Source organism: Gopherus evgoodei, chromosome 3 (genome assembly GCF_007399415.2).
Source record: "Gopherus evgoodei ecotype Sinaloan lineage chromosome 3, rGopEvg1_v1.p, whole genome shotgun sequence".
Lineage (NCBI taxonomy): Eukaryota > Metazoa > Chordata > Testudines > Testudinidae > Gopherus > Gopherus evgoodei.
Window position 1 is genome coordinate 147,468,755 of NC_044324.1, and position 26,875 is coordinate 147,495,629.

The 26,875-nt window shown below is 40.9% G+C and overlaps 1 protein-coding gene across 4 annotated transcripts in view; it reads left to right on the forward strand.

Moving 5' to 3' along the window:
* Positions 1-26,522, forward strand: part of RYR2 (ryanodine receptor 2) — a 737,385-nt gene extending 710,863 nt beyond the window's left edge. For all 4 annotated transcript variants that reach the window (XM_030556966.1, XM_030556967.1, XM_030556968.1 and 1 more), the window contains 6 exons: positions 1,469-1,603; positions 7,528-7,684; positions 18,965-19,029; positions 20,479-20,579; positions 21,816-21,867; positions 25,166-26,522. In XM_030556966.1, coding sequence (XP_030412826.1) covers positions 1,469-1,603; positions 7,528-7,684; positions 18,965-19,029; positions 20,479-20,579; positions 21,816-21,867; positions 25,166-25,261 — 606 coding nt within the window. In that variant the 3' untranslated portion in view covers positions 25,262-26,522. The remainder of the gene's footprint in view (positions 1-1,468; positions 1,604-7,527; positions 7,685-18,964; positions 19,030-20,478; positions 20,580-21,815; positions 21,868-25,165) is intronic.
* The last annotated feature ends 353 nt before the right edge of the window (positions 26,523-26,875 follow it).

A 26,875-nucleotide genomic window follows, 5' to 3' on the forward strand; every position in this document is an offset into this window, starting at 1 on the left:
ATGTGCACTTTAGGTTGGTCAAATTTTAGCTTTCCAGCCACATGTCCTTTTAAATGTTCAGATACTGTTGAGCAGATCTGTAGCTTTTACATGAAGCCTTTACAAGTTAAGTACATGAAATGTAAGGTGATCTAGTATTTCATAAGTCAGGTAGTTATGAAAATTATTTGTTAAAATATTCATTCTTTTTGAATATTTGCTGCAGGAAATTGTAATTCACTTCTAACTACTTTTCATCTGGCTCAAGGCAATATTTTAATGCTATAGCAATTGAGGACATGGGGGGATTCATTGCCACTTATGAGAGGAGATATTATATTAATATTAATGTGCTGTTTTGTTAGGATCCCTCAGGTATAACTGAAACTGTCACTATAAAATTATCATCAAACTAGATAGCAAACTTTTTAAATACCACTTTTCTACACTACTCCAAGATGCACCAATTTTTGCAAGTTGGATCTGTGCAATTTGCTTCTGAAGTGTAGTTTTGCATCAAAGTGGAAGTACATGGAGATGAAGTAACACTTTCAAATAGTGGCATTGATTTACAGATTGATCAAAGCATACACTTAAATCTAATTGGTCAGTAAATCTAAAGCTGGTTTTAACTTCTAGACTCCAGAAAATTTTGTCTTCCATTCTAAATCTACATGCATTAAAAAATTTGCTCATTTAAAATTTCAAAAACAAAAGCAAAGATCTCGTATTTTCTACTGTTCCACGTATTTATTAAAAGCCAAGGAAATTAGAAGGTTCTGGAGGCTTTTTCTTATTTTGCAACATACTTGCTTTGTGACCTTGGGCAAGTCACTTAAGCTTTCTCCATCTCAGCTTCCCTTTCTATGTAATGGGAATAATATTTAAAATCCATGGTAGATAGGTATAAGGCTTACATCATTGATGTTCATAAAGTACTTTGAGATCCTTGGATAGAAGCTCAAAGTGAGTATCAGGCAAACTCAAAACCTGCTGTATATACACAGAATTGACTTACAAGCATTTTAATTTCCCAGACATTGGGTATTTAATTTAATAATTGTTGCATTGGAATGTACTTGTGACCTGCACTGATATTATAAAAAGGAAATAGGAATGTATTTTTTAAGCTTACAGAATAGAAATATCTTCTTTTCTGTCTGTATGTAAGCACATATCGGTATGGATATGAATTTACATTTTTGCTAATTTATATTTTTTCTTTTGCCTCAGAGTTGTAGAAACATTTTAACATTCATGAGCCAATTTAAATCCTCTAACATTGCATAAAATACACTGATATTTTATTAAAATAGAACAAAAATTCTTTTTTAAAATTTAGATTCGGGAGGGAGAGAGAGATGGAAGTGAATAAAGTGAGTTTATCTTCACGACAAATTTGTTATTTCTCTCTTTTCGCCATCATATAAGAAAATTGCATTGCATGCTTTCATGGTGTTAATACATCCATCATATAATTCTCTTCTAGCTTGTGTTAACAGTGGGATTACTGGCAGTGGTAGTCTACTTGTACACAGTAGTGGCATTCAATTTTTTCCGTAAATTCTACAACAAGAGTGAAGATGGAGATATGCCAGATATGAAATGTGATGATATGCTAACAGTAAGTTTGTTTGCTTTTGGCTCATCTTTACTTAAGTTATTATTGTATTTCCTGTCCCCCCTCTCCTATTCATGCAACTGTTCCTGAATAATACCTATAGCCAGAAGGCTGGCTGCTCACAACAGGAAGATTATCAGTGAACCATGAAGGAATAAAAAATATAATACAAACGTGCAGGAGTTAGAGAACGTGGCCACAAATGAGGTGAAATAATGTGACATTAGTCTGTGCTATGATTTATCTGAGACTAAAAAAATCAAAGTCAGAAAGTTGTTTCACTGCATGAGGTTTTCATAAAAGTTGTATGAAAGTACTTCTGAATGCTGCAGTTTGACAGGTCATACAGAGAGTTGTGTGGTTATTCTAAACTGTTACCAATATTTTCAAAAATAGGAGCCTAAAGTTAGGGTTCTAAAACCTGCCTGTTTTTCAAAAGTGCTTGTAGGGGACCCCGGAAGACTTTGTCACGGCCAAGTTAGGGCTTTGCGCTTTCTCAAGGATAGGTTATTACTGGACACAGTATGCTTGCAGATGCTGCTTTTAACCGGTTAGAACTGCCCTGTGTGGGAAGCCCTGGTGTTTATGAGGAACTGCAGAAAGCCCCTGGCCATAGGCCAAGGGGGGTGGCCATTGCTAATGGAAAGCCACAAATTGCATATGTATGTGCTGCTTTGCATAAATTTAGCATAATGTTATAATTGCTGTGGGCCATTGGTTGCACATTCGGACTCCGTACCAGGCCGAGCTTTTCCGTGCGCTAGGTTCCCCATCCCAGTGACAGCAACGCTTGGAGTCCCCGTTGTGGGTGTGTCACAACCTTCATTAAAGCCAATTAAATCACTGTATGTGTGGGCCTCGTCCTTGCAGAGCATCCAGGCACGCAACAGTGCTGAATATCCAATGATTCCCACTAACCTCAATTGATTGATTAGATGTCTTCTGTTGACATTTCTGTCACTGGAAACTTTTCGGTGCTTGGTAGCCTGACAATTATTTATCCAATTTTTTTAAATTGCCATTTGAAAGGGTCTGTTAGTGTCAGGTTTTTCTGATTGAGAAGACGTTGCCTAGATCATTACAAAATCTCAGGAGTGTAGGGACTTTCTGATATATTTTTTACATATTATTTACCTCATTTCCTAACAACCGATACCATGTATTTTAAAAATCCTACTTATGAAACAAATTGTAAAAGAAAATAACATTACTAAAAACCCTTATAAAAATGCTATGGTATTTTCCACAGTTGTTCACTTTTCTCCTTTGGCCTTTGCTTTGTAAGTCTCGAATTGCTATGCTGTGAACTATTTGTGAACAAAATATTTATAAGATCATTCCTGTTACTGTATATCACATTATGGCTCTTGGATTTATTATGCCTTTTCGTATCCCCTAGCTATTGGCGTTGGTGAATACTACAGGTATTTTATTAAGATGAAGTAGCCTTACACTCTCCACAGGATACTTCTTAAGAACCAATTTCTGCTCCTGGTTTCACTGGTTTAAACCTAGTGAAAACTATAGGAACAAAATTGACTTAGTGGAAATAATGCAGAGTTACACCAGTGCAAATCAGAGCAGAATTTGACTAGCTGTACAGCCATGACACAGGGCCAGATTCTTCTATGCTATGCCAGTGTAATCCCACTGATTTCCATGGAGCTACTACTGATTTACAAGAGTGCAAGATCAGAATTTGGTCCACGGTACCTGTCAGCTTTCTCTGTGTTTTAAAGTCCATTTGATGTGAAATACATTAGGAATACTCATTAGGAAATGGAAGGGTTTTCTTTTTGGCTTTAGCATGTTTGTAAATTAGTCAGTAGAGAACATCCACTTGCAAGTATAATCACCATAGCTGACAGTACAATATCTCCTTGGCACTTTTGTAGCTTGACATAATTAATTCCATTTTGAATTTCCAACTGATTTCAGAGAGAAATGAAATAATTGCATTTCAGAATCCTCTGATCCAGTCGAGAGTGGAGGTTGTAGGGATGGGAGGAAGGCAAGGCAAGATGCAATGAATGGACACTTTCTTTATAAAGATAAATCAAAGGAATAAAGATAAACTACTAATGGGATAGATTGTGGCCTGTGCTACAGGGTCACACTGGGATTCAAGAGCAAGTAAGAAACTGCTTGGCCTTCCCAGAGCTTCGGTCTAGATGTATAGCAGTAAACAATACTATGGACTTGATGCTCCTATGAGCATCAAGTGGGTGGGGAGAGGTGGGAAATGGCTGGAACACTGACTTCACCTCTCCTAATGCACAGATCAATGCAACTAAACTGAAAGTGCTATGGGGTTGTCATCTGCAAGTGGAAAGTGCCAGAGGCAAAGCAGGAATGATGGAAGGAAACATGACTTTCTCAGGCCTGATGTCTTTACTGTGCTGGTCTTTCTTCAGCACCACATGCACCATTTATACAGGGAAGACTGCAAAAAAAAAACAATCTGGTGCCTCAAGTAGCAGTCCATCACAAAAGAAAAAAAACATTCCATCCCAATCCTGCCAAAAAAAACCCCAACAACAAAATTCTGGACCTAATTTAGTTTATAAGGAGGCAGAGTTTGTTGCTTTTCTACAGTAGTATGTCCAAGTTACAAATGGAACTTCAGATTGGGAAAGCCCTAATGTTCAAGGGTGTTCCATTTGTCTGAAATATTGTTCAATTTGTAGAGTGGCTCCTAGTTTTCTTGCCACATTCGTTAATTGGATCAAATTAAGAATGTTTTTAAGATGTGTGTTGAGATTACATTTCTAATTATAGCAACATGGAGATGTGATGTGATCCCATTCTGATCATAGTACAAAGGAGGGGAAAGTGTAAAACAAACCAAAGAATGAAAAATCCAAAGAGTGAAAAAACTCTGATTTGGAACAATTTGTGTAAGATGGCATGATACATGTAAGCCTATTATTCAGTGTCAGAAGAGAGTAATGAGTCAATAAACCCCCCCAAACCAAAAAGCTATCAAAACCCTGCTCTGCACATACAATTTCCTCCCTGAGGGGAGAATGAGAGAGAAATTGAACCACATGTGACAGATGTTAGTGACATTGTTTAATGCACGACTGGAAGGCGCTCAGATACTAAGATGACAAAGGTGGTATATGAACCTGAACAGAATAGATTTCTTTCTTCCCCATTCCTTGCAGACTACTCCCTTATCAAAGTCTGAAGAAAATATCAAAAGTCATCTAGTAGGGAATTTATATCCCTTTATTAATTAATAGAAATCCCCACATTAATACAAATTAATAGAAAGCTCACAATGCTTTCTGGTTCTGAAAGGTGTGAAAAAAAATACAGTAATTGCCTTTAATTGCAGCTTCTTCCACTGCCCTTAATCAGAAAGGGTCAGATTCTGCTACCCTTATGTATGTTGAGTAGGAACTTACTCTGCATATAGCCCCCCGATCTAAATGTGACTACTCCTGAAGCAAAATAATACTCAGTCGGAGCGATGGTCACAGAATCAGGCATGAAATCCCTCTGCTGGATCTTTTGCACACAGCTAGCTATGTTCTTTACCTACCTATGTGCATTTGGGGCTGTACAGTGCAGAATTCCATATACTTCTGCCTCCTCTCAGTGTTGCCCCTTCCTCTGGACAAAAATGAATTAATATCAATGTGTTACATCCTGATTTGCTTTTCAAAGATGCAGGATTTTAATCCAGATTTCTCATTCTTAAAACTTGCATTTTGTTCTCTTAAAGTGTGATTTGTACTCTAACAAATTCTTATGTAAGTGGCACATTTGGGGTTCCGTATTTATTATGTATCACCGATTTGATAACCCATTTACTCAATTTACAAATAAAAATTACCACCCCCTGTCAGGGTTCCCTCCCCACTCTGAACTTTAGGGTACATGAAGACCCCCTAAGCTTATTTCTACCAGCTTAGGTTAAAAACTCCCAAGGCACAATTTTTTTCTTATACCTTGGATTAAGTTATGCTGCCACCACCAAGTGATTTAAACAAACATTTAGGGAGGGCGACTTGGAGCCCTACCTTCCCCAAATATCCCCCCAAACCCCTACACCCCCTTTCCTGTGCAGGCTTGAGAATAATCCCCTCACCAATTGGTATAGGTGAACAGAGACCCAAACCCTTGGATCTTAAAACAATGAAAAATCAATCAGGTTCTTAAAAGAAGAATTTTAGTTAAAGAAAAGGTAATCACCTCTGTAAAATCCGGATGGTAAATACTTTACAGAATAACAAAAAACTGAAGAACATAGAGGATCTCCCCTCTAGGCAAAACCTTAAAGTACAAAACCAGGGATAAACCTCCCTCCTCCTACTTTTATTTTGGCTTGTGATTTCCTTTGTAGGCTAACACGTTCCTTCGCTAGTACTTACTGATACTAATGGAGCTGGATTGCTTGCTTTCTTGATCTGTCTCCAGCAAGCACACAGAACAGACAGATGCATTTGGACAGACAGACAAAGCCTCCCCCCAACCCCCCAGATTTAAAAGTATCTTGTCCCCTTATTGGTGCTTTTGGTCAGATGTCAGCTAGGTTACCTGAACTTCTTAACCCTTTATAGGTAAAAGAGGAATTACTAACCCCTTACAGGGTAAAGAAAGATGTTATGCTACCCTTAGCTATATGTTTATGACACCCCCTGTAAAACTCAACCTGGGCTCTGAAAAGACATGCTTTCTCTTTCTAACACAGCCTTATCAGCAGCAATAACAATCCTGCAAGAGAGACAGTGCCTTCAGTACTACCTATACAAGCCTCTGAAAGGTCTTGTGCAAGTATAACTGAGAACATCATTCGCACTGTAGAATCATCATGACTTGTGAAGTTGTGGAAAGGAAAAGAGCCCAGCTTGATCCTAAGTTCCCAGAGTGGGACTGTAGGGTTGAGAGTCAGAAAAAAATATTTTAACTCTTAAACTGAGCACATTTGATATGAGATCATTGTGATGCGATAAACAAGGAGTCCCACATTGCTATTACTAGTCACTCTTCAGAATGGAAGTGCACTTTAATTATCTCATGCATCTCTAACATGTCCTCTGAAGAAGGATTCTCATGAGCTGTTTTTTCTTTGAGACACTGAAGATAGGGAAAGAATAAAAAAATACAATTTTATTTAAAAGGCAAGAGATTATAATAATAGTAATAATTATCACTTTACATTTCAAAGAACTTTGCAAATAGTAACACCCTTTTGATATAAGTATTATCATCTCTACTTTATATCTGCAGATGCAGAGTCATACTCTTTGGTATTAAAGGTGGACACAGCAATTCAGCTGCAGAGGCAGAATTAGATTATAGCAGTGCCTGCATTGTCTCCTCATGCTTACTTGACCAGGCCATGCTATGCAAACAATACGAGTATATAACTTAGAAGCAGTTAGCAGTTTTTTCAATTAGATACAATTGTTGTAACACTCTTTCCTTTTTGTTTTAAGCTGCAATTGGAAAACATGAAATTTTGCCACTTGAATCTCAGCAGCATTTCCAATCTTGCTGTAAAATTACACCCCCCTCAAAAAAAAAAAAAAAAGGGGAGGAGGAAGAGAGCCAGCATAGTCTAGTAGATAAGGCGCTGGACTGAGAATCAGGAAATCTAATTTCTGTTCGTACATCTGCCATTGACTTGCTGTGTCACCTTGGACAATTGCATTTCACCTCCCTGTGCCTCTGTTTCCTCACCTCTAAATAAATAAGAAAGACAAATTTGCCCTTTCTCTGCCTTGCTTATTTAGACTGAAAGCTTTTCATTTCAGGAACAGTCTCTCTGTTTCTGCAGTACCTCCCAATGGGATCCCATTCTCAGTTGGGGCTTTTAGGTACTACTGTCATACAAATACCTAATAATAAGTAGCCAAAGTCTTGGAGAATGGGTTTTTTAAATGGTTATGTGTTCTTTCCTTTTCTCGCTTTTTCAGTGCTACATGTTTCATATGTATGTCGGAGTGCGTGCAGGCGGAGGCATTGGTGATGAAATTGAGGATCCAGCAGGAGATGAATATGAGATCTATCGGATCATCTTTGACATTACTTTCTTCTTCTTTGTAATTGTCATTCTGCTAGCCATCATACAAGGTATGTGTTCATACTCTGTGGCCACAGTGATATTTGAAACCACTGGAATCTTAGTGCCACAGTCATCCCTTCACATACATGATGTTAATGGGAACTAAAAGACCAAAATTTCACCAAAGAGAGGTGATAATAGCTAGGTAGGATGTTTCCCCCAACTCCACATAACCCCAGGAGTGAGGACAGGGCAAGGAGAGGGAGATTGAGAGAGAAAACTATTTGATGCGTGTGACAAACTGGAATTGTGGGACCGCTGTGCCCACTTAAATCTCCAGCCTGGTCTGTCTCTCATGATGCTTTGCTAGTGACAAGCAGCAAACCCCTCCAAGTGCTGTAATCACTCAGTCAACAACATGCAGGGACATACCCAGCTAAATTGCATGAATATTCTTTAAGCCACTTATGAACCATACACAGGGAAACACCAGAAAATCCCCCACACTTCCCAGCCTTGCACCCTAGAAATGTACCGTCTTACACTGCTCAAGATCTTATCTTGAACAATGTACGCTCATTGATTAGTTTGCTGTTTCATGAAAGGATAGTGGCTATGCAGCAGCCTTTGTAATCTGAGCAGATTCATCAAACACTTTAGACAAACTCATTGATAAAGAAAAAAATATTAAAATAAGTTTATTAACTACAGAAAGATAGATTTTAAGTGATTATCAGCATTAGGCATAGAGTTGATTACATAAGAAATAAAAGTAAAATCACAGTTTAAATTGGACTCTATTGGACTAAGCAAGATTTGAATCAAGCAGTTTTTCTCACTCCATTAGACGCTATAAGCAGTTCACAGTTCTTAATTCATAGGCTGGATTCCCTGCTCAGCCTGGAGCCAGTCTCACCAGTTCAAAGTCTTTTCTTTCAAATGTTCTTGTTACCTTCAGAGTAGGTGGGGGAGGAGAGAGGCCCGGGGCTGATGTCACAGTCTCCAATTTATAACCCCCAATCAATGTAAATGGAAAGACAGTGTCTCAAACTTGGAGTCAGGGATTATGTGTTCTAGATACCGTGCTGAGACACTGGGCCTGCATTGTCTATGTGCTTCAGGAGTTGACCACTGGGAGAGTGGATTCTTTTTAATGGGCCATCAATACATGGCTGGCTAGTCCTAATGTAAATCTGTCTTGGAGAAGTTAGTTGTTCCTTTGTTGCCATTTGAAGGCCCGCTGTGGGCATCTCCCAGACTCACAATATATTTCAATAATAAACATATAGCAAACTTCATAATTTCACATACAATGGTAATACATACCATTCAATAGGATAGTAATGTTCAGTGGATCATGGCTTCTCAAATAATACCTCACAAGGCATATTTTGGACAAAACATATAATCATGTAACAGTGGTGAATATGTGGGTACAGGGTGTCATTTTGAGGTACAGTCACAATGGGGCATGCTTCTCTTTAAGTCTGTGACAAGTTACAGTGCTTTAATCACAATACATTATTGCTGCTAAGAGCACTACTAGCTCCTCCATCTTGGCTTTTCTCTTCAGATAATGCGGCTACACTTAAAAGATGGATATATCACATATCACTGCCACAGATATGAAGCAGGACATGCTTGTAGACAGGGTCCTGTAGTGCAAAAGACTAGTGACTCTTGAGATTCTCTCCAATACAGCTTGACCTCCAATACATTTTTGCCATTATCCCTTCTGGATCCGTTTCATGAGTTGTCCCACTTTCAAGGCACTCATATACTAGCAGTAAAGAATTTTAATACAACAGAAGAGACGATATGGAGGAGCAGCAAAGGCAACAGATCTACCCTCCTTTTCTGTGTATTTTGAAGAACAAAGGGGAGTGTTTGGCCCATAGTAAACAAGCTTTTCAGTCTTTCTCCAATGAAGACAGAGGCTCTCCCATAAAAGGAATATGAAATCAAGGCTTTTAGTATCCAATACTTGGCTTTCGTCAAATTTTCAATAAGAATCCTATCAAGTACATTCTTTGAGTAGATGCAAGGGTGTATTCCACTTAGGCATGGGTGAAACCAGTGCACCGGAGCTGGAGAAATTTGCCCAGCAGTATCTGTATGGGCAGTGCTACCCCATCCCCTCCCCTGGCCATATAAAGGCAGTGCTGCCCTGATCCATTCAGTAAGTTTCTTCTTACTACCAATGGTTAGAGTTGGTATCTTCACCTCAGACTTTTGTTCTCCATTTCTGACAACTTTTTCTTAGGTTAAGTTTCATGATAGTATATGGTTTAGTTAGAGTAGTTAGCTGCCCTGTGATGTGCCTTCAGCCGGGTTCAAGCATTGTCCATCATGGAAGGGGGCCATCCCCAACAGTGATCCCCACGCAAGCTATTTATTGTGTATCAGTGAAGAAGACATTAGAGAGTTATGATTCATCTGCAAGTCATTAAAAAAAGGACTCTGGTGGCGAGAGACTTGCAGCTGAATAGGCACCAGGTAGAGCAAATCGTGAAGACTGCTTCAGCACTGAGGCCTTCATCTTTTCATCTGATAAGTGGTCACTTTTGGATCTGACAAGTGATGCTACTCTGTGTTCAGCTGTGGCACTTCCCTCAAGAGAAAGAGGGGTCATTCACTTTCCTCTGGTACAGTGACAAAGAAATCTGATAAAATGAACTTGGGTCATTCTAGGGCTTGGGGAGACTCCTCCTCATTTCTTAAGAAGAGTGCTCATCTGCACCATACTCCCTCCGGCATGTGGAATGGAGCAGGTCTATCCAACTTCTCCCTGGTATCAGACTGAAATCAGTGAGAGCCTGTACTATCAACTCCGGTTTTGGCCATGGGGCATCTGTTGAGTCCAGTATCAATGATGTTGATACTAGCAGTGACTGTTTCAATGCTGGCAGCATACTGGGTGGCATCAGACCTCCTTTGCTCTCAGTCCCAGAGTCTCCACTGATTCATGAGCACTCTGGTGCCATCACTTCTACTGCCTCATCCTCTTTTGTGCCCTTTACACCTCCTGGCTGTGTCACAGAGCTGCCTAGGCCTCGGATTGTTTAATGAAGGCCAACACTGGGCCTGGCACTGAAAGCCCCCTAGAAGCTGGTGCGTATTTCAGCACCATTGTTGTCTTGGTGGCAGATCCCTTCATTGAGCTTCGTTCCACTTTAGCCTCAGTACTTGCAACTCTCCAAGTGCCAAATGGAAGTGTGTCTCATTCGATACCACCAGTGCCAATCCTCAGTTCCACTCTGTTCTCAATACTACCCCCATATTGGGACTCGAATACCATAGACATCTGGGTCCTAAGCCCCATCAATTTGAATTATGCCATATAGTTCCTCTCCATCCCTCCTCCCCACCCCAATCTTCTTCAGGGACACCTCTCACAAGACACTGCTCCTCAAGCAGGTCCAGTCTCGACTGGTGCTTGGAGCTGTAGAGTCAACCCCCCTACAGCATCAGGGACAGGGATTCTATTCCTAGTATTTCCTGATCCCCAAGCCCAAAGGAGGGTTGAGACTTCTCCTTGACCTCTATGATCTCAACAAATACATCAGATATGTGAGATTCTGTATGGTTACCCTAGCAAATATCTTCCCTGCCTTAAATCATAATGCCTGGTTTGCTGCCCTAGACCTTCAGAATGCTTATTTCCATGTAGCAATTCTTCTGAGCCACAGGAGGTTTCTCCAGTTCGTCATGGCGAATGGGCACTGTCAGTTCACCACACTCCATTTTGGTCTGTCCTTCACTCTCTGGATTTTTACTAAATGCATGATTGTAGTGATTGCATATCTCAGGAAGAGAGCATTCATATCTTTCCATATCTGAACTATTAGTTCCTGAGAGCAGGTCTAGGGAAGAAATCCTCTCTCATTTTCACTTCATGCTACATTTTCTTGATCGTCTGTTTCATCTTAAACAATGGGTAATTAACATTGGTTCCAACTCAAAGAATTGACCCTGGTAGACTCTACAAGTTCAGGAACATTTCTGCTGACTGACTGACTGCCACATTATTTGCCACCTATGTCTGAAACCTGTCTCAACCCTCAGCCTCAGCCCATGTATGCCTAAGGTTACTAGGTCATCTGGCTGCATGCACACAGGTAGTCCAATTTGCCAGAAAGCACTTTCATTCTCTTCAAATGTGACTGAAGTTGGTCTATCATGTGAATCGTCATCGCTTGGACAGACTAGCCTGACTTAATCCAAGATCGACAGATGTCTTATGATAGTGGGTAGTTCAGGGCAATGTGTGCCAGGGCATTCCCTTAACTTGGTCCCCACTGACCAAAACTGTTGTCACCAATGCCTCCTTAATAGGTTGGGGAATGCATCTTGGGTCATTGAAAGTTCAAGGACAATGGTCACAACAGGAAGCTTCTCTGCATATCTATGTCCTGGAGCTTTATGCCATCTACAATTCCAGTCAGGCCCTTCAAGATCACATCAGGGACTGGGTGTGCACATCTGTGCCAACAATACCACTGCAGTGTAATATGTGACCAGATGGGGGGAGCATACTCCAAGCTGCTGTGTCAAGAGGTGATCAAACTCTGGCAGTTTTTCATTGAGGAAACATTACTCCCATGGCTGACCACTTACCTGGGATCTAGAATCACCTGGCGGATCACCTTGGCAGAGATTTCTTACTGAATCATAAATGGTCTCTGAACTCCAGCATCAGGTGGTCCATTTTTGCAGTTTGGGGCATTCTGACAATTGACCTGTTTACCACAAGAAACAATAAGAAATGCTAGTTTTTTTGCTTCTGAGAGAGTCTCAGTCTGGGCTTCTTGATTGATGTTTTTCACCTGAGCTGGGAATCAGCACTCCTATACAATTTTTCTCCAATCCTGATCATCCTGCAGGTCGTTCTCAAGAGAAAATTGGACCATGCCAAGCTCTTTATCATTGCTGTATTGTGGCCAAGACAGTATTGGTCCTCTGATCTCCTCGCATCATCAGTTTAGCCTCCCATATCCCTTCCTCCCCACCTCCATCCTCTGCCGCACAGTCAGGTTTTGCATCCAGTGCTCAGCAACCTCCATCTCACAGAGTGGATGCTACATGGTTAATGAGGAGGAAGAACTATATTCAGAGGCAGTCAGGCAAGTCTTGCTAACTAATAATGTCAAGTGCACAGCCCTCGTCCACATCTAAGAGCTCCTCTGGTACCACTGCTGATCATCAAAGTTCCGTTTGAGCAGATCACCATGGATCTTGTGGGGCCGCTAGAGAAAACAACCCGAGGCCACCAGTATGTGCTTATCGTCCTAGACTATGCAACCAGGTATCCAGAAGCTGTCCCCTTATGAAGCACAGCTTCCAAGAGCATTGCCAAAGAATTAGTGGCAATCTTTGCCCGGGTAGTGCTACCAAAAGAAATTCTCACAGACCTGGGAATACCATTCATGTTCAAGCTGATGAAGGGCTTGTGTTTCCTGCTCCATGTCCAGATCCTGTGGACTTCAGTTTACCATCCACAAACTGATCGTCTAGTGGAAAGGTTTAACCGAACCCTCAAGGCCATAATAAGGAAGGTGGTAAGCAAGGATGGGAAAGATTGGGACAATCTACTACCGTACCTCGTGTTCGCCATCCGTGAGGTTCTCCAAGCTTCCACTGGATTCTCTCCCTTGAGTTGTTGTATGAACACAACGCACGAGGTATCCTGGACATAGCCAAGGAAATTTGGGAGGAGGAACCCAGTGAGGGGAAGAACGTAATAGATCATGTGCTACAGATGAGGGACCAGATAGCCCCAGTCACTCCCATAGTGAGGTAGCGCCTAAAGAACCTACTACAACCGTCAAACCAAGGTTCGTTAGTTTCAGCCTGGTGACGAGTAATGGTACTGGTACCCACGGCCGAAAATAAGCTGTTGTCCCAGTGGCAAGGGCCCTATGAAATAGTCGAACCCATAGGGAAAGTAAATTACAAGGTGCGACAACCGGGACGTTGAAAAGTAGAGCAGATATACCACATCAACCTTCTGAAACCATGGCATGCACAAAAGGCGTGCACAGCGGTTCGAGAAGAGCTGCACCCAGGGAACAAAAATCCTGAACAGATGAGAGGGTGTCTCCTGATCTAATGACAGCCCAGAAGAAAGAGGTAACTGAGATGATTGCCCGATATCAAGACATAGTCTCGACACAGCCGGGTTGCACAACTGGGATATATCACCACATGAGTTCTGGGGCCAGAGTAACTATGAGGCCCTACCGGGTGCCAGCAGCCAAAAGGGAGGAAATAAAAGCAGAAGTCAGGAAAATGCTGGAGATGGGGATCATCGAAGAATCCCACAGTCAGTGGTCCAGCCTGATAGTGTTGGTGCCCAAACCTGATGGCACCACAAGGTTCTGCAATGACTTCCATCGACTAAACGAGATATCCCAATTTCATGCCTGCCCTATACCACACATAGACGAACTAGTGGACTGTCTGGGGAATGCCCGGTACTTGATAACCCTAGACTTGACAAAGGGGTACTGACAGATTCCTCTAGCCGAAGATGCAAATGAAAAGACGGCATTTTCTAAATCAGAGGGTCTCTTCCAATATATGGTCCTTCCTTTTGGACTACATTGGGCTCCAACTACCTTTCAGCACCTCATGGACAAGTTATTATGCCCCCCATACCAGTTATGCTGCGGCCTACTAGGATGACATGGTGAGTCATACCTCAGACTGGGAGACTCACTTGGAAAAAGTGGGGGCAGTCCTTGATACCTTCAGGCGAGCTGGCCTTACGGCAAACTCTGTTAAGTGTGCCGTAGGGTTCACGGAGGTCAAATATCCTGACTACATGGTAGAAAAAGGTCTAGTAAAACCCCAACTAAATAAGTTAGAAGCCATCCAAAATTGGTCATGGCCGAGTCATAAGAAGCAGGTCCAAGCATTCCTAGGGGTGATGGGGTATTACAGGCGTTTCATCCCCCATTTTGCTACAAGGGCAAGTCCCCTAATAGACTTAGCAAAGGCCCATGGTCCTGATCCAGTCAGATGGTCCAATGAAGCAGAGAGGGCATTCGCAGACCTATGGATTGTCCTCTGCAGTAACCCCATATTGATAGCCTCGGATTTAAAAGGAGTTCATCCTAGAGACAGATGTATCTGAGGTGGGGTTAGGCTCTGTTCTGTCACAGATGGTTGGGGAAGAGGAACACCCAATTCTCCACCTCAGTAGGAAACTCCTTCCGAGGGAATAAAATTACGGAGTAGCAGAGAGAGAGTGCCTAGCTGTAAAATGGGCCATGGAAATGTTGCGTTATTTATCCTTGTGACCAGCCATGCCCTTCTTCAATGGATGCAACAGAACAAAGAAAAGAACACAAGGATAACCACGTGGTTCTTATTCCTCCAACCTTTCCAGTTCCACATACGGCACAGAGCAGGGAGTTGCCATGGCAACGCTGATGGCTTATCATGTGTACACTGTCTGGCGTCCCAAGCTGCCCAACCCCATGGTGTTGAGCATGGGGAAGGGATATGTGATAGACCCAGGCCAGTTGAGTACAGCAGAGTAGCAGAAGGCAGATGTACTGGCCACTGGATTAACAGTTTTCTGTTCCCTGACTGACCAGAGCAGGGGCTGCTCCAGGCTAATGAGAACACCTGACTCCAATTAACCTGCAAAGAGTTAGGTGAGGCCATTACGCTAATGTGACCACCTGATTCTAATTAAGGCCCCTCTGATACTATAAAAGGGCTGTCATAAACAGATAGTTAAGGGTTAATGTGTCTTTTACCTGTAAAGGATTAACAAGCTCAGTGAACCTGGCTGACACCTGACCAAAGGACCAATCGGAAGACAAGATACTTTCAAATCTTGGTGGAGGGAAGCCTTTGTTTATGTTTTTTGTTTGTGCTTTGTTCTCTTTGGGGTCTGAGAGGGACCAGACATGCTCTCCAATCTTTCTGAAAAAGTCTCTTCTATTCCATCCTGTAAGTACTAGATAGCAGGCGGATTAGGCATTTGTTTTCTTTATTGCAAATGTGTATTTTGCTGGAAGGATTTTAACTCTGTTTGCTGTAACTTGTATACTTAGGCTGGGAGGGAGAGTCCTCTGGTCTAGGTGAAGCTGAAAGACCCTATAACATTTTCCATCTTGATTTTACAGAGATAATTTTTACTTTTTTCTTTCTTTAATTAAAAGCTTTTCTTTTAAGAACCTGATTGATTTTTTTTTTATTCTTGTGTGAGACCCCAGGGGGTGGGTTCTGGACTCACCAGGGATTGTTGGGGGGAAAGGAGAGAAGAGGGAGGGAAAGGTTAATTTCTCTTCGTGTTAGGATCACTGTCTCTCTCTCAGGGAGAGTTTGGGAGGGGGAGAGAAGGGGAGAGGTGAATTTCCTCTCTGTTTTAAGAGTCAAAGAGTTGAATCACAGTGATCTCTCAGTGTAACCCAGGGAGGGGAAAATGTGGGAGGAAGAAAGGAGTGGGGGAATGGTTTATTTCCATTTGTTTTAAGACCCAGGGAGTTTGGGTCTGGAGTCCCCCAGGGAAGGTTTTGGGAGACAGAGAGTGTACGCAAACACTATGTTTTAGGTTGGTGGCAGCGTGATAAGATCTAAGCTAGGAATTAAGCTTAGAAGGGAACAGGCGGGTCCCCACTATTTGGACGCTAAAGTTCAAAGTGGGAAAGGAGACCCTGACAAAGGCTCACTCCAGTCAGGCAGAGAAGAGCCGGGGAGCCAGAGGAAAGGAAGTGTGGCTAAAGGGCTGGTTAATGAAGACACCCTCAAGTCATTGGTAAGGGAGCCCTAAGGTGAAGAAGGGAGAAGCAGGAGAGCTGTGGGGAAGTGGCCCAGGGAAATGTAGCAATTCTGGCAGTGAAAAGTTAGCTGCCAACAGCTGCTACCATTAAGGTCCCTGGGCCAGAACCTGGAGTAGAGGGTGGTCCCGGGTTCCCCCCAACCCACCACTACAGGAACACCTCCTGGGAGGGGAAGTCAGGCCCCTGTCAGGACAGGAGGCTAAACTGTTCTGAAACAGGCCCCCAGAGACAACAGAGACTGTGGAGTTCTCTCACCAACCTCCTTGCTGGCTTATGATGAAAAGGGCTCAGTAGATGGTAACCCTGACTCTAGAGAGAGACGAGCTATGTGGAGGGTCATAGTGAGCCACTGAGGTGAGCATATACCGCCTAGAAGCACGGGACCCACAGGGACAAGGTCAGAACTTTACCACACTATGTAATTAAGTTGTGATTGCAGCTTGTGTAGGCATACCAATGCTAATTTTAACCTAGCTGGTTCAGGCTAAAAGTAGCAGAAAAGGTGTGGTGGTGCAAAATTGTCAAGGATGCCCAGAGCATTGGAGAGGATGCTCTTTTATTGCAGTTATAGTTTGTAAAAATTCAAATCAATATATACATCCTTTTGGAGTAACACATGTCAAGACTTTGATGGCTTTACCGCTTTTATAAATAATGATCTTTGATTGCCTTGTACCAGCTAACATGTTAGATGATGAATTTTGCTCCATGAGAATCCTCCTAGTTTCTTATAGGTGTGTTTAGATATGAGTTCTCAGTGTGTGGCAAATTGTTTGTTTACAATTCTGATGTGTTGTCTCAAAGATTCGAGCAAACATTTGTTTTTAAAAGGCATTTGTAAAAAACAGAATTCCATGTTTTGATAGCCTCAATCAGTGTATCTCATGCTGTTTGCTTTTCCAGTTTGGTTTCCTTGTTTGTGAGTAACTGAATATAAGTTGACAGGTCTTAACTGTAAAACTTGAACCTAATTCTTATCTCACTTTCACAAATTGTACAGCAGTAAACTCCGGGTATGGCTACACTTACAGTTGTACAGCGCTGGGAGTTACAGCTGTCTTCATACAGCTGTGTAGGGAAAGCGCTGCAGTGTGGCCACACTAACAGCTACCAGCGCTGCAGTGTGGCCACATTTGCAGCATTTGCAGCGCTGTTGGGAGTGGTGCATTGTGGGCAGCTATCCCAGCGTTCAAGTGGCTGCAACGTGCTTTTCAAAACGGGGGGGTGGGGTAGAGTGTGACAGGGAGCGTGGGGGAGACAGAGAGAGTGGATTTTTGGAGCTGACTCTGTTCTCAGCTCCCTGCCTTGCAAGTTCTAAGGACTGGAAGACACACAGCATCTACCTTGAATCATTTTAAAAGTTTTGACCCCTTCCTCCACCCCTCTCTTATTCACTAAATGCAAATTATGCACTCCTAAATAGCCTTCAGACCACATAAGCAACTGCTCAACACGGACTTCCCCCTCCCCCTCTGCCGTGTGAGCGTGCCGTTTCTCTCTTCAAGCAAACAGCTGTGATCATTCCAAAGCAATTCCCCTGCCTGCCTCCGCTCGGTCAGCAAACAGGAGCTGTGTTTGTTTTTTAAATAAGCAGTTCGGGGGAGCTCGGAGTTCAGCCATTCTTCCAGTTTGTTGTGAGCAGGCATTCTGGGATACCTCCTAATACCCTGGAGGCCAATAACAGCACTTTTGGTGGCCACACTTGATGAGCAGCGCTGCATCACCAACGCTGCAATCGTTACACCCCGAGCAGACCAGGTGTACAGCCAGCGCTGCAGCCAGGGAGTTGCAGCACTGGATGTGCCTTGCAGGTGTGGACAGTTACTAAGTTGCAGCGCTGTAAACCCACCACCAGCGCTGCAACTCTCTCCAGTGTAGCCAAGCCCTCCATTAACTTCAGTGGCATTGGTCTTATTAATACCAGTGCAAGTGAGGGAAGAATCAGACCCTTTGTATTTATAATATAGGTCTCTGACCCTAGAATGTTTTTTCCTTTTCTATTTCTCTAATCAATGGCCCATCGCTTCTTCGGAGCTCTGTTAATGCAATTCCATTATTAAGTGACAAGCATAGTGAGTGCAGGAGCTTCAGGATGCACATAGCCTTGGCCATCTCCATGGTATTCATATAATAAAGCTACGAACTCTGTTAAGTATATGGTAGTATCCTTTTATTGGTTTTTTTTTTAAATAAAGATTCCATTACCCTACAAATGTGTGTCTACCTTTTACCTACTGTATAAAAGAAAAGGCTAGGGCTGTACATATAAAACAGGAAGCAACTTATCCCAAAACACCCAATTAAAAAGTATGTTATGAAATCCCTGCCAGCCAGCCCAATTGGAGGGACTTGTTTTCTTTCTGTGTAGTCAGCTTTGTTTCACATATTTAGACACTAGAATGATTTTCAAAATATGTGAAGGTTTCTACTACTTCAGGAGACAACTTCTGATTTGATCTTTCTCCATCAGAACTCAACCTTGGTTCCCTGGGTATGCACGTTTCGCCATATTGTACTCTTGAATGTTAAATATCATTTTTATTTAAACACCAGGTTTAATTATTGATGCTTTTGGAGAATTAAGAGACCAACAGGAACAAGTTAAAGAAGACATGGAGGTAAGAAATGATAAGCTTCTAGTTGCTTTACCGTAGCATACTTAAGTAAAGTGCTGGTTGCCAGAATGTGCATTCATTATCCAAATGCGATGATTCATCAGAGAGTAATTTTAAACTGACAGGAACGTAGGCAATTAGCAGTACAGCAAAAGGGTTCAGTATCAAACAGCATACTGGGCAAGATTCTGTCCTCAGTTACCCCTCAGCGAAACCATATTGAAGTCTCACACATAAAACTGAGAGTCTGGTCTACTGAGATGACTTTCCATGACTGACTTTTTTGATTGAATGACTTTTTAAATATCTTCTTAGAGCAAATATATTACTATATCACATGAAAGCCTATAGAAACAATTCTGTAGCATTCAGTAGAACAGTCTTAGTACAATTCCTTTTAATCAAAGTGCTCTGCTAACAAGTTATAGAATAGCATTTGCTGTTGCCCACTTTTGCCTGTGAAAGGGGTACAGTGGAGAGCAAGATCTTTGACTGCAGTTTGGCACTACCAGTTAGAATCACGCAGGACACAGTCACAGTTAATCAAAACTGATACTCTGCACTTGACACATTTTAGACCTATTTGTCCACTACCTGCAATCTCAGTTGGTTCTTTGGTACATCTGGCTCCTTATAGGTGATAAACTAACAAAACTAAGCCAAATCACCTACCAATTTATTTTCATGTGTCTTTTTATGTTAATACTAAGGATTTTATTTTATTTTAACTTTGTCAGCTATGGCTGACTAGAACAAAACTGACCTCAGGGGCTGGTGAAGGCCTTTTGAGTTTAGCTTGGAGGTTCCCAATATTCAGCATCAATGAAATCAGATTACAAACCATAGAATCATAGGATGGAAGAGGTGATCTTGTCCAGTCCCCTGTTATGGTTAATCTCATTTGTGTATTTTCTTTGGATATCCTAAGTGAAAGTATTCAGTTCCTGCAGAGTTGCCATTTTCTTGTTTAAATCTGACTGTTAGAATTCAGAAGGGTATCAGGTACCTGCTGTGTTCTGTAATCTCAACTGAGAGCGTATTCAGTTTCAGATGGGTAAACATAACTACCTTTGAGGTAATGATTGCTATGGACTACACTGACTCTTATATTCATTTAAGTAGCCTGGCGAGAACAGAAAGGAAAAATTGCTTTTCAGCCTTGATTAATTCATGCCCTCCTTTCTCCTGGTCTATTCCCATTCAGTTATTGATGCCAAAGGTTTTTTACCAAACAGCAAGAAGTGATTGTGACAGCAATTAAATTTCTGTTCATGTGCTTGGCTGAGGCTTAGGCTGAATCCTTAAAGCAAAAGCCTTTATTAAGCACATGGTATATTTCATGTTTCAGAATTTCTCAATAAATTGCTGTGTGCTTATGGGTTTTTTTTTAAAAGAAGCTAGCACGGTTATAGAGCATTTCAACAATGTGCATATTTTCTGGATTTTTTTTAGACCAAATGCTTTATCTGTGGGATAGGCAATGACTACTTTGACACAGTGCCCCATGGCTTTGAAACACACACCCTGCAGGAGCACAACTTGGCCAATTATCTGTAAGTACAGAACCACACAAACTTCAATAACTCATGACTTCCATCAGCCCTTGCAAGTAACTAATCAGTCCCACAAAATAAGTATTTATTCCATTGGCCCTCTGTCTCATTCAGTGCGTAGAATGAGCCCTGCTCTGGGAATGAATTAGTGCTGTGTAGTGAAAGAAACTGTTACTTGTTGCAGAAATTGGAAAGTGTATAGAGAATGAAGTAGGGAACATATAGGAAAAAAAAAAAAGGACAGCACACAGTTAAGGCTGTTGAATGCTGCCCTGGAGAATTGGATTCTATCACTGTCCATGCTATAGAGTTCCTGTCTGGTGCTAATTAAGCCATTTAAACCATATTTTTCCAAGTGGCTACTAACTGTGTGTTTGTGATTATGTGGGTGCCCAACCTGAGATGGAAGTGCTTGATTCTCATAACTGCAACTAAAGTCAATGGAAGCTGCATTTGAATATATAAAGTGCTATCTAATGCTAAGTATTCTGAAAAATCTGGTCCTAGGTACCTCAAATTGGGCACTCAAAATTAATGGCCATGCTTTACGTTTATATTTTATAGAGAGAGATGTCATGTCTAGAATGGATTTAATATAAAAATGAGCTAGATTATGAAATCATCACCATGTGTGTAAATATGCCAAAGCATCAAGCCTAGAGTACTAATAAAACCACAGGGTTATATTCTGCTGTCACATTTTTTTTCATCTGTATTGACTAGTTTGAACCACAAGATCTAATAAAGCACCCTCTTTAATAAACTGTTTAATAAGCTGATTCTGAAAGCCTTAATCGTCTTGAATAATGCATATCCATGGAAACAGTCTCCTTGCCTATTCACCAATGTAAGTGTGTACAATAAAGCCCTAATTCACTAGTCTGGGACAAGAAAATTTCAGTTGTAATTTTCCTATTAGAAGGGTTGGGAAAGCTTCATCTAAGCATCGTAACTGCAGTATGTTTATAGTAAACCAAACTTAAATTTCTTACTCTTTCGAGAGTCATCCATTATTAATTGTAGTCAGCTAGTAAAAATGATTGATGGGTGAACCTCAGAAGTGTTGAGATTGTGTGGGGTTTAATATATATCTAAAATGCTAATGTGTATATTGTATATCCATTAACAGAATTATTCTATAAAACATAATGGCAAACATTCATCTGTTTGTATTTCCCCTTGGTTTTCTGATATTTCCATGTGGTTGTTTCTGATGAAAATGTTTTTTTTCTGTAGATTTTTTCTGATGTATCTCATTAACAAAGATGAAACAGAGCATACAGGACAGGTAAGTGAGCACTGTTTACACCAGTACTATTAAAAAAGTGCTAGTGATAAAAGTCAGGAATGTTCAGTATGGCACAACTAGATGAGAATTCTAACCAATCATGTGAAGCTCTCCCTGTGGAACAAGTGACCTCATCCAAAACATTCCTTAAAACTCACTTATTTTGGCCAGAGTTTCATTGTTAACCTCTTCTTCAGCACCTTTGCATCTGTTCTGGTACCTGATTTTGTATTCTTAAAACTTGTCTCCGCAAAATAAGTTTGAAAGGAAAATTGCAACTAACAAGATATGTATATCCCATTAAAATAACAAGTCACTTGACTTTTTCCTATTTACTATCTTCCTCGCTTCCTTTGTTATTATTACTTTCTTGGTTACTTGTAATTTATATTGTATTCTTTTCAAAGCCAGGACAGTGCCATCTATCTCTGTAAAATACCATTTTCTCCCATGGTATTGTATAAGCAATATTGAAAGCTGGTGATTTCCATAAGAGGCAGGCTTATTAGACATAAGGACAATTATAGTGAGGCTTGCACCTTTTAATGAGGATATCAAACTGGATTCTAACTTTCAGATTTGAATAAGCATTCACAAATTTGGCAAAAGGAAGAGAATTTTCTCATCATGTACAATGAGTAACAGTATGTCCATTAATGACATACACCCCAGATACACATGAAATTCAGGCAGGTGACATTCATTTAAGAGAAGAACAGATAAAACTAAAGCTTCTTAAATTTCACAACATTTTATCCAAAATGAAATTCTAACCACTTGCTCAGCACAGCCTATTAGCCGTATGCTCACTTTTCCTCTCCCCACCCTGGAGAGCAAGGAGGCAGGACTATGGAACAATCCAGCCCAAGGGGCAGCCTAGAGACCCGGTGCACTGCTGTACACCAGCCCCAAATCACTCCTGAACAGATAAGAACTTCAGACTCTCATTTATTTTTTGTTAATTTCAGTGGGCTCTGCAGGGGCTTTAGATGGCACGGCCATGGATGGTGAGCAGATACACCATACCAGAAGGATGTAGCCAGAGGCCAGAGAAAATGCCCTCTGAGGCAAATGTACTCAGAGCCTTCTCCTACTTCTCTTTTTGGGAAGTATATCATAGATTCTCCCACAGTGCTGACCAGCTGCATTGCTGGGAGTTGGTGTCCTGCCTATGCCCTCTTTGGGTTGTCTTTCTATCTAGCTACACACTTATAAGGCTCACCTCACTGTAGCAATCATTTATATATTATTCCTCAAAACACCCCCCTTTACGTGAAACAATGTTGGCACTAATGCTTCCTTGTATTCAAAACCCACAAACGTGAGATGGGCTGCATCTTCCACAGGTGCACATAATGAGAAGAAACTTTCCTTGCCCTCATTTCTTTTGCACCTCCACAAAGGCAACCAGAACTAAACCATATTTTTGGCAAGGGTGCTTGTTAGTCTTCACAGGCCGCATCTTCCAATGGCTTCCTTTTTTGAATGAGCATCTATGTGCATGAATTGTATAAACTGGAATGTAAAGATCTGCTTTCTATACAAACATTCACATTTTGAGTCCAGATGTAGGTGGCTACATGCTTTTTTGGGTGCAGATAAAAGGTAAACCCATTGGAAAATGAAGCTCCAAAGTTTTATTTTACCAAGATTTTTTTTCCTTGCCTTCACTGCTCTTTGAAATGTTCTTCCAAACCTTTTGACACTTCCTCAAGCCTTTTAGCTACAATTGTCAACAGAAAATAGTGTGCCAAATGTGCTCAGACAGCTGGAATTCCCACTGAGAACTGTGTAAGAGTGATAGGTAAAGTGGTTGGTAGTTGCAGGTCCCACACACACACACAGATTGCTTACAGAGCATCAAATTACAGTACACCACAGGGATACAGCACATTTTTCTCTGTTTGTTTAAGCTGTTCTCTTTGAAATCTGACAAATATACTGAGCTACTATAATTGTGTTCTGTCTATATACGGCCAGTCAGTCTTGACTGAGTGCACATTTTATAAACTTGTTTCACTGTTTCTGAATATCTATTTTGTCCTTTGACAATGACATGTTAAACTAGACTAGAATGTTTACCTCTTTTGTAAATTAATAATATTTGTTATGGAAAAATACTGCTGCATTTATGTTTGCTCTATTGTTTGACATTACTTATTGTGTGTGTTGACCCACTGCATACACTGAGTCCAGACAGTGACTACCAATAATCGCTCCAAGTCTGATTAGTTATACAATGCTTTCATTTAGATGTGGAGAATGAGAGAGCCCTCTGAACTATCTAATCAACTGAATCACTGGTATTTGCTACAATAAAATGCTGTCTCGTTTTGTTTTTACTGTATTATTCAAAAGCTGAAGAGTCACCCTTTAAAATGTGCAATACACCAGATTTGATGAATGTAGGGATATATTTGGCATAAGCGCTATACATAAGGATAAGACTAGATCTCTTGGACAGTATACTGTCTGTTAAAGCAGGCGAGGATAAAACCTAGAGTTAGGGGAAATTGCTCCCATTTTGGATTCTACCAGAAGCTGATCTCATTAAAGCCTTTGTATTATTTTATATATTGTACACAGGCATGTTTGAAATGCTGATGTAGAAATTCAGCTGAGTTCCTTTAAGGATCATTAAAACACTAATCCTTAGCTACAGTTTGGTACTGCAGGCAACTGTACTACACTGGGGAGGTGGGGGTGGGGGGGAATCAACCTAAGATATAGAACTTCAGCTTTGAGAATAGCATAGCTGAAGTTGACATATCTTAGGTCAAGTTACTTCGCATCCTCACGGTGCGGTGTCGACTGCTGCTGCTCCCCCATCGACTCCGCTTTTGCCTCTCGCTGCGGTGGAGTACAGGAATTGACGGCAGAGTGATTGGGGATCAATTTATCGCGTCTACACTAGACACAATAAATTGATCCCCTATAGATCGATCACTACCCACCGATTCGGCAGGTAGTGTAGACGTACCTTTGTCTCCATTTTTTATTTCACCAGAAAGAAAGTCAAAATTCCTGAGCTCTTCAAGAGTCTGTTTAAAATACTCCCTACCCTAACATATATGTGTTTGTATAATACTTTCATCCAGGAGACAGAAAACCAAAAGCCTAGACTAAAATGAACTAAGTTGTTAGTGTGTTACATCATGTATAGGTTCATACACAGCAGATCCATTTTGAATTGGATCAGAAAATTTAGAACAGCATGTAGTCTTTTTTGAAAGATGAGGGATGGCTAATGTACTCTCACTGAATCAGATTAATTATTTAAATCTCCTGTGTCTTGCAGGAATCCTATGTATGGAAAATGTATCAAGAACGATGCTGGGAGTTTTTCCCTGCTGGTGACTGCTTCCGAAAACAGTATGAAGACCAGCTCAACTAAATATGAATGAGGATCGCCACTGAAAATATATCTATCCATCTCCCAACTCTTTAGGGAAGAACTGATTTCTCGACTCTCCAAAGCTGTGTGCTTTTTGAAGCACCAAAGCTGTGTTTCTCATTACCTGACTGTGCTGGGTTTTTTCCCTGTTTATTTTCTTTGAGAACAATGGAGTAAAGAACAATGAAAACTTAAAACAAGCAACTCATGGGGGGAAAAAACCACACACCCACACATAAATCCCCATACATAACATGCGCACACACAAAGAGGCAATTATTTTATGAGACTGCCAGATGAATCCCTTGATTCTGAGAACACACATGGGGTAATGTGGTAGTGGCATTCATTCAATCTATTTATTTCATCATCCTGGAAGAAACTATATAGTTCATAGAGCACTGTAAAGGATTGTTTTGGACACTAAGTTGTGGGGAAATAGTGCCTTACTATATGTGGGTTGAGCTATGCAGAAGATGAGTGCATGATGACATCTTATCTTTTCTTTGTGCCCTCCCTTTCTTCCCAATTAATATTTATTTTGTGTTTTGGTGAGGTTGTGGGGGGGAGGGGTTTGACTGTGCACACCTTTTTAATAAGACTCTGGCGTGTCTCAGGACAAGAGTAGGGTATTCTCATCAAGCTAAATTCACATTTACCTTCCTCTTTTGCTCTCGCTCTTATTTTGGTAATGCTGTGATGCAACACTGCAACTTTATGAAATCTTTGTATGAAAACAGACTGAAAAACACTTTAAAAAGAAATATTTCATTGCATGTTTATTATGCAAGTTTAAAACCAAGAAACAAAAAATAACAACCTTCAAAAGCAAGTTGATCAACGTGAGAAAAACAATCACAATAATTATACTCATAGTAATAAAGTGTTGTGGGCTTTATTGTACATTTGGAATCAGTGTCATCAGCCAACAATGTATATGTTATGAACTTAACGGTAGTTTTGGTTTAATTCCTTTTTCTCTTTCTTTCATTTTGCCACCTGTGATCAATAGTGGAGTTAAAGATTTTCTTGTTAGACCATTTTTTAAAATCAAAGCTGAAGCAATATCCATTCAGGGATTCCATTTGGTCCATCATGAAGCACCAATGATATGTACATCACTCCATTTTGAGTCCTTTTCAATTGTAATGGCAATCTTTACAAATAAAAAGAGAAATTCAGAATGGAAGCTAGGTGGTTTTGCTAACATTTGAGCCTTTTCTTACTGAGTTTACTAGTTAGTACCTGATTTAACAATCAGGATCACTCTGCCGTCTTTTTGTTGAAATTATTATCCTCCTGTGCTCAGTGGTGATCCTTCTTTGCATCTTTTTCACTCATAGTCCACAACTTCATCCGGCCACAAATGCAAATTAGTAGCTTCACTAGCAGTCAGTTGTAGCTAAGAGAAGTGGGAAGTAATTGTTATGAATATGGTGTTTAAAAGCCATAAAAATCGTATTTCAATCCCTCCCAACCTCCAGGGTTGTTCAGATGTAGGCTGTCAATTCAGCTGGCCAGAAATACAGGTGCCATTCTGAAATTTGGGTCCAGAGCAGGGTTGAGATTTCAAATACTGTAACATTCCAGGGCTCTTTGAACCCAGAATTTTGG